Source organism: Neolamprologus brichardi, chromosome 14 (genome assembly GCF_056152115.1).
Source record: "Neolamprologus brichardi isolate AB-2024 chromosome 14, ASM5615211v1, whole genome shotgun sequence".
Taxonomy (NCBI): Eukaryota; Metazoa; Chordata; class Actinopteri; order Cichliformes; family Cichlidae; genus Neolamprologus; species Neolamprologus brichardi.
Genome location: NC_142117.1, coordinates 28834476 through 28850380, shown reverse-complemented (window position 1 = coordinate 28850380; position 15905 = coordinate 28834476). Strand labels below are relative to the sequence as shown.

At 40.2% G+C, this 15905-nt stretch overlaps 1 protein-coding gene and 1 pseudogene across 1 annotated transcript; one reads left to right on the top strand and one right to left on the bottom strand.

Moving 5' to 3' along the window:
• The first annotated feature begins 63 nt into the window (after window positions 1-63).
• LOC118454971 (dehydrogenase/reductase SDR family member 11-like) lies at window positions 64-2126 on the top strand (annotated as a pseudogene).
• A 4438-nt stretch (window positions 2127-6564) lies between these two features.
• On the bottom strand, window positions 6565-9856 carry proca1 (protein interacting with cyclin A1). The gene is made up of 4 exons (XM_006801507.3): window positions 9301-9856; window positions 9083-9215; window positions 8614-8748; window positions 6565-8509 (listed from the first exon to the last, which is right to left on the bottom strand). The coding sequence occupies exons 1-4, from the start codon at window positions 9800-9802 to the stop codon at window positions 6805-6807; spliced, it is 2475 nt and encodes an 824-aa protein (XP_006801570.2). The 5' UTR covers window positions 9803-9856; the 3' UTR covers window positions 6565-6804.
• Window positions 9857-15905: the final 6049 nt, after the last annotated feature.

The following is a 15905-nucleotide window of genomic DNA, read 5'->3' as shown; positions in this document are numbered from 1 at the left end:
TAGCTGTCCCTATATATTACTGTGTCAAACAAATCAGGTCTGTTTTCAAAATTCTGATGTGACATGTGTAATGAGTTAAAGAGTCTAAAAAGTGAATGGGAGTGATTTTCAAATAAAAATTGTCCAAAGCCAGTGGCTGGAAGAACATGATGGATGTAAGAGCTCAGAGTTATTGTAGAAATATAATATTTGTTGTAGCATTTTATCAAAAGTAACATTCACAGGAATAACGTCACAGCAGAACTTTGAACTGTAAAAAAGTGAAACATGTCATCATCTGTCACTGGTTTTAATATTGTAGCTGATCAGTGTGCATTAACCTCACAGTGACTCCAGCTCTTAAACTGACTCATTAATAGTTTTTGAAGCTGCTTATAACCGTTTTTCACCCACTGTGTGCAAGAAGCAACAAGTAAGTGCATCAACCAGAATGTGCTGATTCCTGATATTTCCTTTTCTGTTTTTTTTTTCTTGCAGGTAAATGTTCTTGCTCTGAGTATCTGCACACGCGAAGCGTATCAGTCGATGAAAGAGAGAAATGTGGATGATGGACACATCGTAAACATAAACGGGTTCGATATTTTTACTGGTGATATCAACCTGTATCATTATTATTATTAATATTATTATGTTTTCTTTTACCACAAATTCACATTTTAGAAGAGGGAAACTACCTGGTGGCTGGGCCTTAGCTTATGGGGGCCCAAAAGAGCTACATCAACAGCAGAGGCCATAGTTAGTCAATTCTGGTCAGGGGCAGATGCCCTGGCGGTCTGATCCCCGTTTGTCAAAACTGAGAATTTTTTGCCAAAATTCTTAGATGGGGCTAGTGCACAAGATTAAAACATACTGACTCAGTCTAGTCGGGCTCACCACAACACACAGTTCAAGTTTTGCAGCAGTGCTGCTGACTCCAACTGAGGAAAGAGCCAGACAGTGGAAGGAGAGTGGGGTCTGGGCATCTCTGCTCAGATTGCTGCTTTGCAACCTGGCCCTGGATAAGCAGTAGGAAATAGATGAAGGGATGGATTTACTTCTTAACTGTGCCAAAATCTCCCAGTGCAGCCTTGATTTTAAAAGCAGAGCCAGGAACAGAATCAATGCAGATATCTAATTCCACTTATTATAGACTCTTTAGTCTAATGACAAGTGTCACTCATGCAGTAAAAAAGGTCTGCAGCTCAGGATTTTATCATATTATTATTATTACAACATTTAGGAAGAAAAATAACTGACACCCAATTTAAAGATCTCGTTGGGGAAAAGGTTTATTAGTCTTCATAATTAATAAGCAAAAATCTCATGCAGTATTTCAAAATGTCCTTGAGAATCTCTTAAAACCCAGCAATCCAGAACCTGAATATTTCCAGTTAACTATCAACAAAACAGCTTTGTAGGCCTCATGTTTCTTACATCATTGAGACATTACTTTAAAAGACTTACTTTACTTGCACATTTGTGCATGCTGTTTAATGCTTGCTGTTTAATGCTTGCTGTTTAATGCTCACCTGGTTAACAGTTTATAAATCTGTTGCAGCATGTGTGGACATTGTGTAATTACCAATCCTGATCTACATTTCTACACCGCCACAAAGTATGCTGTAACCGCCCTGACAGAGGGCCTGCGGCAGGCGCTGCGTGTAGAAAACAGCCATATCTGAGCCACAGTAAGGCTTTAAAAACACTGTAGGCAGCTCCAAAAGTCACTTTAAAACCAACATTACTGTGATGAGACACTCACACACAGTATCCACTCTTTTTTGTATTTCTCCCGGTTTGGTGGAGACAGAATTTTTGTCACGGTTCTACAAAAACAATCCTTATAAAAGCACCTGGTGCATACTCTGCATACAAGGTAAAATAATTATTCCTACACCTCCTGTACTGTTGATGTGGTAACTCAAATAATAAGTCATTAATCATGTTTCACTTCTCTGACAGCCTCTGGAAGTAACAGATGTTGCCAATGCTGTTACGTATGTGCTCAGTGCCCCTCTTCATGTTCAGGTGATTTTTCTCTTATTTTTATGCCTTACTCTTTTTCTGTATAAATATCATTTTATATTAAAACACTGTTCTCCCTTCAGATCGGAGATGTTCGGATGCAAGGTACGGAGCAGGTTTAGAGTTGAACCACATGACCTCCCTGAAATTATGCACTTCTTCACTACATTTATGGGAATGATGATTTATGATCTGTTCACAAAACAGTTTTGTTTGTGATGTTTGTAATGAAATTTTCTACTAATGTATAAAATAAAATGAGAGAAGACTGGCTGGCTTATTTTCCTGAAGGAAATCTCATTTAAAGAGCAGTGCATGGTGAAAAACATACAATTTTATACAAAGTATAAAAAAAGAAACTCACAGTGCGACAGTGTCAGGCTGTGGCTAGCGATGGTAATGGGACACTCAAATTCAGAAATACTTGATTCCACCCCTTTGTGTTTTGACCACTAGGGGTCATAAAAGGTGCAGGTTAATATTTATTGCTAGAAGATTCGCTCAGAGAATCTGTCAGATTAAAATAAACTAGATTAAAATAATGCTGAGAATGCTCTCTTGGTCCCTGAGTATGTACGTTTATAAAAAAAAATAAAGGACAAACTACCAGACAAAAGATATTTGACCTGTGTGTTAAAATGTCAACATGGATGTAGGATTAAGCTTTACTGAATAACACAGCGTGGAAGATTTTCTGATGAAAGGCAAGCCTGCTTTAATCTAAATCTGTACTTCAGTCCATGTAGAGCTGGCAGAAGGGCTCCCAGTCCAGAGAAAAGCAAAGGTTAGCTAAGGACTCCCGGCCTCAGTCCACCACCTTTCTCATGTCAGTGTATATATATTCAGTTACACTGGACATACATTTGTATATATCCACAAATGCAGCTGCAGGTCCTTGCACCTAAACAAAAAGTGTAAGTCAGGAAATTGTCCCACTGTTTGGCACTTCACTCTGCTGTGCATGAAGGGACTGTCAGCAAGTCAATACAGAGAAACACAAAACAAAGAGACCCAAAATGACCACATTGAGACTCAATACAATAAACAGACACAAAGCAACTATAGAGGCGTATTACCAAAAAGATACACAGAACAATGCAGAGTAACCACAAATGAATACAATGTCTGTATCAGAGTGCCAGCTTCTTTGAGAAATAGGCCGCAGTTCTTCTTCCATCAGCAATGTGAGCCAGGTCATTTTCTGTCAATCCTCTACATGTGTGAACACAGTGGATTATTGGCTACTTCAGCCAAACAAATCCACAGAACACGATGTTCTTTCATTATCATGTCTTCCCTCAAACCACACATTGTTCGTTTGATTTTCTGCTTGACCTCCTCCCTGGATATTAAAAGCCATCGCCACAATAGTAACCAGAGGTCAACACATGACACATGGACAGCAAATCTTTCTTTTTTCAGTCTTTTCATTGTACAATTACAGCTTTACGGTGAGGTTCAGTTCTTCGTTTGCATGCAAGGACAGTGCATGTATTGTTTTGGTTCACTTTCACTGCTCTGTGACTGTACACTAGCTGCATGATATCAAACAGCAAGAAGATTTAATCGGTGAGTTTATTTTAAATGGGATTGTAGTGTTAAAAGTTAAAAGACAAAATATGAAAAACAGCAAATATTGAAAAAGGAGATCTGATGGATGTACTAACAGTGAAGACAAGGTTATCTCTCAGTTTGTGTATTTAATGTGTGACTGTTTTATTCGTTTTATTTCTTTTCCCAAACATATAAATATAACTAAGATATGAAAGAAAAAAGAAAATCATAAAAACATCACGTTTTCATGAATATCTTTATTTCTACACAATGTTTATGCTCGAAAATTCTAATAATTTTGGAGGCCTACATGGAGGAAATTATCCAAGAATTCACAAGACTGCAAAAAAACAAAACAAAGATCTTTTCAGTCACAAAATGTGAGCTTTCTTCTGTGAGACCCTGTTGCACATGTTACTCACAACCCTTGAAATATATATTTGACCCCTTGGGAAAGTCTGAAAGTCTGAAAGAACTGCAAAGTGTCTAGTATCAAAAAGAGCTTATGCAGTCAGTTGCATTTACTAATCAGAAATATTTGTGAGGGTACATTTTTATGTATAATGCCAACGTATTTAAAATATATATTTTTTAATGATGTGAAAATTTTACTATACAAAAAATTTAGCCTTCAGTGATATTTTTTAATCTGTACGTGCAAGTAACAACCTGTAATGCATTTTGAAATACGAACATAAACCCAAAAAACTCATAAACTTGATGAACTGGAAAATTCCTGCTACTTTTTCTTCCCCCGCTGTGAGAAATGGCTTTATCACACATCCAACTGTGTTAGTCGCTCTGCCCATTTCAACTGTGGACTGCACCTGAAAGCTCCTTTGAATATTTGGATGGCTTCCAAAAAGTCCTGGGAACTTGAGCTGCAGCATAAAAATCTGCACTTTTACATTACTCCCACTGTTTGCAAGATATGTAGATGTCCATATTGTATGTGAATATTCTTCCTCTAAGAGCACATTTTAAATGATTGAGTGATTGAGGTCTAATTTGGAAATACGTTGGATGTCCAGAACCATCCAGATAAAGTCCTCTTATGCAAGCATGTGACAGTCAGCTGATCTGTAGGATTTGCCTCTACAACCCTCAATGGTAAGAGGTGAAAATAATGAGGTTCTAATCAGTGTTGAGAATGTGACCCTGCCTTAAACCACACACGGGGAGGCAGCTTGACCAAAGTCCTCAGTCACCTTGGAGAAAAGAGCATGCATGTATATATTCAGCTTTTTCTTGACAGATTTTTTTGCAGTATGGAAAGAAAAGCAGGGATTTTTCTGCACTGAGGAATTTTTCACCCCATCCCCCTGACAACATACAACTATCAAATGTTCAGCTAACAGGAAAATGCACATGTTTCTGTCGAAACCTACTCCCTGTTCAGTATGCTAACCATACATGGTTCAGCGACCCCTTAAAGAAGCGGTCCAGGACCCCAGGGCCATGGACAGGATGGGCGATAGTATAATACTTGAGTTGTTTGGTACTGGGCCGCGAGAGTTCATGCTCAGGTGTGAAATTCATGGGTTTCAGGGTTTTTAGCGGGTTTTTATCGTTACTCTTTAAAATAGTTTTTATCGTTAACTCGCTTTCCCTGGGTCTTTTCCCGTGTGTTATGAATAAATCTTCTCTTTTTTTTGTACTCATACTGGTTTTATTTTGTTGTATTTATCCGTGACACCTTAAAGGCCGGTCCGTGAAAATATTGTCCGACATAAACCGATCCATGGTGCAAAAAAGGTTGGGGACCACTGCCTTAAAGGCTATTTCTGACCCAGAAGAAACTTAGGAGAGTCAGGTTAAGAAGGTCAACCTTAAGCCTTTCAGCTTCCTCCTTCTGATTAAATGTCTCCAGCTGAGATAAGATGTGCATGCAAAATTACAAAATGAAGATTATATTTTATTAGCTAGATAAGAATAGCTCTTGGTATGTTATTCAAATTTATATCATTTTTACAAAGTTTGAAAAACTATTTGTTGCCATGTGGAGCATTCACATTGCTTTGTTTCTTTGGGAGTTAAAGCTGCAGTTTTCTACCATTCTCCTAAGGTTAAATAAGATGGTATAGCTAGCAGCCTGTTAGCTTAGTATAGCCTGGTGTTGTCCAAGGGCAGTACGGTTGACCTCCGCCTCTTCGTGGTTCGGTATCTGCAGAATCACCTACTCCCAGATTTTTCTGAGGAACGAATAAAATTATTTGCGGAAAATTTGCCTATTCACTGATTTTTTGGAAAGCATAGAAAGCATATCTAAAGTAATTATTTTCATTAGGGTGATAGTATAAGATATATTTGGTGTTTGAACTATTAAAATAACCAGTTATAAACGTTTTAGATGGGATTTCAAGTATTTGCAGATCTCAGCTATTTGCAGGCGGTTGTGGTCCCTAACCCCCACAAATATCGGGGGTCGACTGTAATCCATTAGTTTTGTACAGTCAGTGGTAATCATATCCTCTCAGCAGCTAAGCTAAATCTCACCAAATAGCACATCAGATTTGAATAAATTTAATCCGTGCATATGTTGTGGTTTTAAGCTAACATTCACTGGTGCTAGCTTCTCATTAAAGTTGGTAGCTTCTGTTACATCTTTGCTAATTTTGCTATCAGACATACATACGTTTACACTGGTAGATGCTCGTATTAAACACTACTTTTATCCCTTTTTGATATCACAGTGTAGAGTGTATATCCCTAATATACTCATTTTAGGGGCAAAGCGTTGACTGTTAGCACAAAAGACAGGGGGATGCCAGACAGAACAAAGTTGTTTTAGAGCCTTTTCATACTGTCCTAAAGACCAGTTGGCAACTGCTTGGCAACCACTAATTGCTAGGGAGTTGTACTGTTGTATTCCCTGACAGGATGGCAAGTGGTTGCTGGAAGATGCTTTTGCTAGAAAACATTTTGAATTATTATTTTATGTTAAAATGGAATACTGTTATTTAATATTTTATTTATTGAATAAATAAAGTGAAACACTGCCACACATTCATAATCAACCAATAATTTTATTATTGACATGCAGGATAAAGTATTGCAAAACTTGATTCTCATATTACAATTAAATATGATTATGTCAATTCCAGCAATTAAAGCCAGAAAAGAGTGTACTGTGATATGTAAATATTCTAACTGTAAAGCATGTCTGGTCATCAGGTGCTAATCTAAGTAATTAAAGCTGTGTTTGTGTGTTTCTCCATCTATCCTGCTGTGCCTGAAAAACACGGCTCATTGTTGTCGGTTAGACAGTCTCATTTTCCTTTTCTTCTTCCTGGTGAATTGTGCTTTAGCTCTCTCAATAGATAACTGAAGTGGACTCATGTCAGGTGGTGCTAAGGTGGTAACAAAGGGGTTTTTAGATCTAAGCTCTGCTGTAGTGGCAGCTCTGGATGGCATGCTTAAAAATGTGACTGGTTCAGTTTGTTTAGCATCAGAAAATGCATCACTGAGAGCTGCAGCTTTCTTTCTTGGTTTTCTCTGCTGTCTGGCTGCTTGCCGCTGCTGTTTTGTGTCGACAGTGGGCGCAGCTGTGGCAAAAAGCCTCCATTCACTCTGAGTTTGTGTTTCTTCTTCTGCAGCAGTGGCTTCATGGCTGTTGAGAGGAACACGAGTGTCTGGAGTCGTGAGAACAGGGAGCACATTTTCAAACTTGTTGTGAGAACGCGGGATTTCCAATGAAGAAGGCACACTGGCTTTCCTCTTGCTGTTTCTCAGCCCTCTTTCTTTTGACCGTTGCCTTTTCAAAATACTAAAGGAAGTGTTCAAAGCTGTAACTTTGACCCTTTCTGTGTAAACGTCCAGCCTGTGGGAAAGCTGGTAGTCTGCGGTGGGGATCGACGGTGTGGTGTGAACCCCAGTGAGAGGGATCACTTTCAGATTGTCCAGAGAGGAATTTTGCAGGGCAACAGGAACAATGGGGGAAGCAGAGCTGCCTTCCCTCCTTTTCTTTCTCCCCTCTGTGTCTGTTTTCTCCTTTGACCTGTTCCTTTTGACTTTGGAGATAACAATGGGGGCATTGGCAATGCTGACAACAGGTCGCTTTTCAGTGTCGCTCCCAAAGTTTTGTTGCTCAGGCTGCGCTGGTGGGGTTATGGTAATGATGGTGGGGACAAGGCTTAAGTTTTCTGTTTTGTTTGCTACAAGATCTTTGGGAGAAGAAAGAAGAGTTGTTTCTTTGCTCTTCTTTCTCTTCTCCTTTCTTTGCCTTCTTGTTTTAGCTTTATGTGGAACAGTAGTGCTTATTGAGGGAGTGACTTCTTCTGTCAGCACAGCAGTGATCGACTCTGCTGGCCTCTTCTGGACTGTTGCAGGTGATGTAATGGAAACCATCTCCTTATCCAAGGCTGGTTCATCTTTCATGACTTCATTAAGGGGTTCGTCTTTTCCTCTGAGCTCAAATTCGCTCTCATCGACTCTTTTTGTGCTCCTGCTTGACTGATCATATCTTTGTGAGTCATTGATGAAGTTACTCAGAGGCTTGACTTCTGCTTTGCTGCCAGAGGGTGAAACAGCAGCTCCTTCCTCTGCTTTCACACCTGCCTCTGTTTTCACTTTTCTCTTCCTCCCCTTTCCTTTTCCTTTTTTCTTTTTGTTGGTTTTCTTTTTCTTCCCTGTGTTCTTCCTCTTCTTCTTCTCCGAACTTTGCTCCTCTACCTTATCAGAGTTGGTACTGGAGCTTTGCGATGTGGAGACAGTAGCGAGAACCTTGAGGAAATCCTCGGCGGCGGTGACAACGTTTCTGAGCGACGGCTCCTCGGGACCCAACATCGTAGACTGAGTTGCACTCTCCAGTTTCTCTTCTTCATTGCTTTTCTTAGAACCTTTTGACTTGGGAGGAGCTACTGTCAGCTCATCAATGATGTCAATGCCTCCAAAGTCATACGGCACCGCCTCTCTCATCACAGCAACGGGGAGCTTCTTGTATCGTTTGCACCTATGAGAGAGAAAACAGAGAGGGGAGGCAATGTGTCACGTATTACGAAAGTAAAATGGCTCAGTATGTTTAAAATCTACTTAAAGATTTACACGAATACTTACAGACCATACCAGTGCCGCTCTACGCACTGCTCTTCATAAGCAAGCTCAAAGCAAGGGACACCGATGACATTAAAAAATGCCTGACCAACAACTCGGGAAGATGTATCGTTGACTTTCCTCAAACAGTCTTTCAACCTGCAGAGAGAGTAAAGGGATGATTTGAGTTCTCTATAAGAGAACTACAACTGACGTAATGACAAGCAAGTACTATATATTGTTAATACAGCAATGTATCTACTGGGCTGGCATTACTATCTAAAATTAGCCAGGAAGGTTTTAGTTTAAGAGACCATAATGCCAGTCAATAGAGTAATATTAACATCTGGCAACATAATTTATCAGCTATTCCACATACAGACCTGCCAAACATTTAATGTGTTAACTGCTCCTAATTAAGTTGCACTCTCCAGTTTTTCTTCTTTATTGCTGAAATGAAGAAGAGCATCACTGAAATAAAGCTTTAACTCACGCATTATCGCAGTCACAGTGACAGATGGAGTGCCACTTGAAATTGGTGTAACCGTAGTTTGAGGAGAAGGCGTGGATGACATGAGGGCAGTGGTCGTGAATACGACAGCAGTTGTCAGTGCCTGCAAACTCTCCTGTAAAAGAGAGGTCAGCGTTATTATTTATTTCAGGTATTGCACTCGGGAGTCAGACAGCTTGAATAAAAACTTTTCAACCTACCCAGCTGGTCATAGCTATCAGCCATGTTCCCGGCTCCGCACCACAGGGTCCCCGGATAAGTAAAGCCTCTCTTGGATCTCTTCAGAACCTGCACCTGCACAGTCGAATCCTCCTTTTCCACCCTCTTCTTAAACTTTCTGCACATCAACTTGGCTTCATCCATGCGCGCAAAACTCGCCTCCACCTGCCGCCCGCCACTCTGTCTCTTCAGCCCCAACCTGCACTCGTGCATGAAAGATTTCACCTGCATCTGTTCCACTATTACGGCGCAGTTCAATAGTTTCCCGGCTGGACTGACTACTGAGCCCACCACCTCGGCTCCGTCTGACACCTGGTAGAGGAAATTCTCCCCCACCGTGGACATTTTTGCGCACACGGTGCCGTTGAGCGTGGAGAACATTTCTTTGCCCTCATTTTCTGCATCCAAAGCGCCACTCAGGAGGTCGCCATTGACGACCTTTGTGTCCAGATAAGACAAAAATACGAAGAAGACCGACCACATGATGCGGCGAGTGGCACTTTCAGCACCACGCGTAACGGAGACAGCTCCTCGCGATTTCCCGGCGCTCTCGAGCAGCCCACCCAGTTTTAAGGCGAACCTAAAGTGGTACGATATTTGCTACGATGAATGACTGGGAGGAGTCAGCAGGATTAACCTCTGTAGCCCTGGCAGAGTAGCTTTATCTGTTAGACACAGTGAACAGGTATCATCCCACCCTCCGCCCCCCACCACCTTAATTATCTCACTTAACCCACGGAGGGTTAATTAGTGGGTGTGCGGCGCGTAAACCTGCACCTTTAGCTGCAGAGAAAGAGATGACCGCAAGTAACCTCCCACCCCTCCCCGCTCAGCACCACCCTAGAAGGCTGAGATATAGGACTTTGGGAAAATGCATGGAGGAGGTTCCAGCTCACGCCCGTTTCCCATGGTAACAGGCATGGGGTGACTGTGCCGACCAAGCACACTGGACATTATTCAAATACCACAAAACAAGCGCTGATTTGGTGATGACCTAAATTACAGTGTAGGGACAAAACTCATTTACGCAGGAATGTGGAAAAAGGTTGCCTCTGTCGCACGCATTCTGCACCGGGTGACTGAAGGGGCCCAGAGTCTGACGGCCGACACAGAAAAGAAAAAAAACTCATTGAAATAATGGAGGTATCAGATGACTGCTTGGCTTCCAGTTATCCCAAGAAGCTGACACTAGTTGCCAATCATTCAAATGAACCCAAATGTAGAGCTTCAAGAAGCTTTTGTAATTTTTTCTCCAGTAATGAAGAACTACAAAAACAAAACAAAAATTAAAAATTACATTCCCCCACAGATTATCAAAGAAGTAAGTGTGTACTGTAGCACAGTCTGGGTTCACTATAATAATGTAAGATGCCAGTTTTCCTTAAAAAAATAAACCCACTATTTTCCATCCCAGCTCCATGTTTCTGTTCCTTGATCTTACTATAGCTTTGCATGACTGAACATCAAAAATAATCCTTATTATCTTAGTCCAAGGAGTTGCCCCTCAAGCCAAACACCATCTTAGAAGAACAATCTTAGCTTACCTTCTCCATCATACAGAGCCAAGATCTGAAACAAATAGTCTGAAACTGTGTTTAGAGCAGTCTGAAAGCTGAGCCTTTGGCTGATTGGGGTTACCTGTGCATATGCTGTCCTCTAAGTGATAAACACAAGCCCCTTCACATGACTAGTAGAGTAATTCATGCCTCTATTACCCCTCGATTAGACTGCTGTCACTTTGTTGACTCTGATCAGTTGTTACTTTGTCCCCTGCCGGCTGTGCAAAATGCTGAAGCTGCAGGAAAGATACATCATGATCAAATCACACCTGTGCTGCTCATGGCTTCCAGTCCATTTCTGTCCAATTTTATTACTTATTTTTAAGAGTTTCAATGTTCTGAAATCATATGACTTAACTGAACTTTTACAGCCTTGTATTCCTACCAGCACCATGAGGTCTAAGAATCAAATCAGATTGTTGGAACTCATTACGTGAAGCTTTAGCCATATTTAATGTGAGCTTCAGTCATTATAACAGGATAAAGTATGTGTGACAGGAAAGCAATGAATAACATAATAGAGTTACTTTTAAATTTGGGACAAAAGACGAAATGGGTATTTTTCCCTGATATTTCCACTTTAATACAGTATTTAATTTTTTAGTGGTTCAAGAATTTAGTCATATATCTTATAATCCTTCACACAATATGATATAGTATATTTGACAGGTGAGTAAAAACTTTCATTTGACTAATAATATATCAGTAGTTGCACTGTTTATTCACATTATGTGATCACCTCAATAAGGGAACAAATTTCATGTGTGAAATTATTGTTTATTCATGTCTGATATCAACAAAAACCCTCCTAATATTTTCCCAAACTAAGAGAATGATGCACAGCATATTTCTACAACTGAGTTTTCCTCACAGGGAGGGAAAAATGTTTGGCAGGGCAAGTTTCTAATCAGCCCAGTGTTATATCACATGGCTGGTCTTACTCTGAGCTCTAGAGGCGGAGATCCAGCCCACTCAAGGCACTGAAATCGGATTTCTGGAAGGTGGAGAGAAGTGATGTAAAATCACCAGAGGCAACATTCGACCAAGTGTTGAGTGGGGCGGGGGTGTTCTCATGAATTAATGTTGTCACTGCAGGAGGGGTTTGGGAAAAATAAAGAGCCTAATAGTCCCGCTGTTCACTGTGCGTTCATGTGGAGTCAAGTAACAAGGCAGAGTGAAACAGAAAAGGTGAGTCTGGATGAAACATATTGATAAGTTACACTCCACTTACTGACAGCCACAGACAGATCAGCTGCAGACCAGCAGTGTCTCCCGAAGATAGGAATAAGTGCAGTTAAACCAATATTAGAATATCTATTTATATATAGTAGCGATAAACAGGAAATGGAAAAGAAAGTTAGCTGTGGACAGCAATGACGATGCAAGCTGAGGCTGGTATTTCTCTGCTTTTGCTGCTGCAGCAGGCTGCAAACCAGAACAGCTCATTCAGACTCTCTGTGTGTTGCAGAGCCGGGAAAATCAATAAATAAACAAAGTGTAGGTGTTTTCTCATATTTTCTAGGTTTCCCGATAGACTGGCGACACATAACTACAGTCATGCCCACAGGTATATGTTCGTTTTCATAACTGTCAATACCACCAATATGGATTTGAAATGAAGCAATGCAGATGTGAGTAAAATGCAGACCATTACTGTTAAATTACAGGTTTTGACAAAAATTTTGCATTAACAGCATTAACTTAAATTAACCAATACCCCACCCCCCAAAAAAGAAAAAAAAAAAACAGTAGGGACTGTTTTTAAAAAGTGGGAATAAAGTGCAGATTTTTTTTCCTTCTTTTAAAGGAGAAAACAGAAAAATAAAAGCTAAAAACCATGGCATGTATAAAAACAAAATGGAAAAAAATAAACAAATGAAATATGAAATATTCATGAAGAGGATGATGAAATATAAAGCAAAGATTAATATTGTCATCATAATAAAATTCTATAACATAATTAGCAGTACTGACATTGAACAAATATTAAATTATAAAAAAATGAAAAAGGGCAGCATGGAACATTTAAGTTAGCAAGTGTCACAAACCAGGCTGCATGCATGACAAAAAAACAGAGATGCATAGCGATGTCATCCAAACTATTTTATTTAAAGTAAATAAAACAGAAAAAATAAACTTTGAATAAATTATGATGTGTGTGTAGTCAGTACCATCAGTGGTGTAGAGGAGTGCATGGGTGGAAAAATGATGTATGTAATGTTGTTAAATGCAAGAACCCAACCAAAAGCAACCACAGTCCAACAGGGTGTCTCAGGGGAATGAGCTGACGCATATCTAGGTTCTAATGGCTTTTTGTGCAGTCCTGGCACACTGGGCCCCGGTGTTGCCAGTGTCACTAACTGTGAACAGGAACTCTGCCTCTCCAGTGCCTGCAAACAAGACACAAGTAGGCCAAAAGGAAGGCAGGGTGCAGTGGGTTGTCACACAAGTAAAACTTTATTTAGACAGCATATTTATAGATATTGAAACCCTACAGATTGGAATCTATAAACTAAACATGAATCATGTAAATTGATCATTCTGATATCTAATATCTCTACATTTCAAATCTATGGTTGGGCCTCATGTCACCAAAAGCTGCTGGGTAATATTATTTGAGTCATGCTGCCGCACTAACTTTACCTTTCTTGGCATATTTGTGGAAACTTCACATCTTCTGCATGTTTTTCCAAGCCAGTGGGAATCTTTCAGTTATCCTCTCAAAGCAGCAGCTCCTTTTTAAGTGTTTTCTAGCAAAGTCTAATCTGGGTTTTCTGCCCCTGAGTGTAAACAGGGGTTGAAGGAACGTCCTGATGGATGTTTTGTTTTACATTAATAAAAGAACTCTGTAAGTCTAATAGTCACAAACAAGAGCTGTGAAAGAGATTCAGATCTTTTTTCTGGTTGGAAATAGAATTCAAACTGTAAAATATGCAGAAGTCACAGTGACACCTATGTCATAACTATGACACAGACAGAACTGATCATAGAAAAATTTCATGACTTAAAACTTTTGTCAGTCTGCCCCAGGGCAGCTGTGGCTACAACTGTAGCTTCAATTCAATTCAATTCAATTCAATTTTATTTATCTAGCGCCAAATCACAACAAAAGTCGCCTCAAGGCGCTTCATAGATACAGAGAAAAACCCAACAATCATATGACCCCCTATGAACAAGCACTTTGGCGACAGTGGGAAGGAAAAACTCCCTTTTAACAGGAAGAAACCTCCGGCAGAACCAGGCTCAGGGAGGGGCGGCCATCTGCTGCGACCGGTTGGGGTGAGAGAAGGAAGACAGGATAAAAGACATGCTGTGGAAGAGAGACAGAGGTTAATAACAGATATGATTCAACACAGAGAGGTCTGTTAATACATAGAGAGCGAGAAAGGTGACTGGAAAGGAAAAACTCAATGCATCATGGGAATCCCCCGGCAGCCTACATCTATTGCAGCATAACTAAGGGAGGATTCAGGGTCACCTGGTCCAGCCCTAACTATATGCTTTAGCAAAAAGGAAAGTTTTAAGCCTAATCTTAAAAGTAGAGATAGTGTCTGTCTCCCGAATCCAAACTGGAAGCTGGTTCCACAGAAGAGGGGCCTGAAAACTGAAGGCTCTCCCTCCCATTCTACTTTTAAATACTCTAGGAACAACAAGTAGGCCTGCAGACCAGGAGCGAAGTGCTCTAATAGGGTGATATGGTACTACAAGGTCATTAAGATAAGATGGGGCCTGATTATTTAAGACCTTGTATGTGAGGAGCAGGATTTTGAATTCAATTCTGGATTTAACAGGAAGCCAATGAAGGGAAGCCAAAACAGGAGAAATATGCTCTCTCTTTCTAGTCCCTGTCAGTACTCTTGCTGCAGCATTTCGGATTAACTGAAGGCTTTTCAGTGAGTTTTTTGGACATCCTGATAATAATGAATTGCAGTAGTCCAGCCTGGAAGTAATAAATGCATGAACTAGTTTTTCAGCGTCACTCTGAGACAGGATATTTCTAATTTTAGAGATGTTGCGCAAATGGAAGAACGCAGTCTTACATATTTGTTTAATATGTGCGTTGAAGGACGTATCCTGGTCAAAAATGACTCCAAGGTTTCTCACAGTGTTACTGGAGGCCAAGTTAATGCCATCCAGAGTAAGAATCTGGTTAGATACCATATTTCTAAGCTTTTCAGCGCCGAGTACAATGACCTCAGTTTTATCTGAGTTAAGAAGCAAAAAGTTAGTGGCCATCCAAGACTTTATGTCTTTAAGACATTCCTGCAGTTTAACTAATTGGTGTGTGTTATCTGGCTTCATGGACAGATAGAGCTGGGTGTCATCTGCATAGCAGTGAAAATGTATGCTATGTCTTCTAATGATGCTGCCTAGGGGAAGCATGTATAATGTAAACAGAATTGGTCCTAGCACTGAACCCTGTGGAACTCCATAATTAACCTCAGTGTGTGAAGAGGACTCTCCATTTACATGCACAAATTGGAGTCTATTAGATAGATATGATACAAACCACTGCAGTGTAATACCTGTAATACCTACAGCATGTTCTAATCGCTCTAATAGGATATTATGGTCAACAGTATCGAATGCTGCACTAAGGTCAAGAAGGACAAGCACAGATATGAGTCCACTGTCAGAGGCCATAAGAAGATCATTTGTAACCTTCACTAAAGCTGTTTCTGTGCTGTGATGAACTCTGAAACCTGACTGAAACTCTTCAAATAAACCATTCCTCTGCAGATGATCTGTTAGCTGTTTGACAACTACTCTTTCAAGGATTTTTGATATGAAAGGAAGGTTGGAGATTGGCCTATAATTAGCTAAGACTGCTGGGTCTAGAGATGGCTTTTTGAGTAAAGGTTTAACTGCAGCCACCTTGAAGGCCTGTGGTACATAGCCGATTATTAGAGATAGGTTGATCATATATAAGATCGAAGAATTAATCAATGGCAGGACTTCTTTGAGCAGTTTTGTAGGAATGGGGTCTAAAAGACACGTTGATGGTTTGGAGGAAGTAATTATTGAAG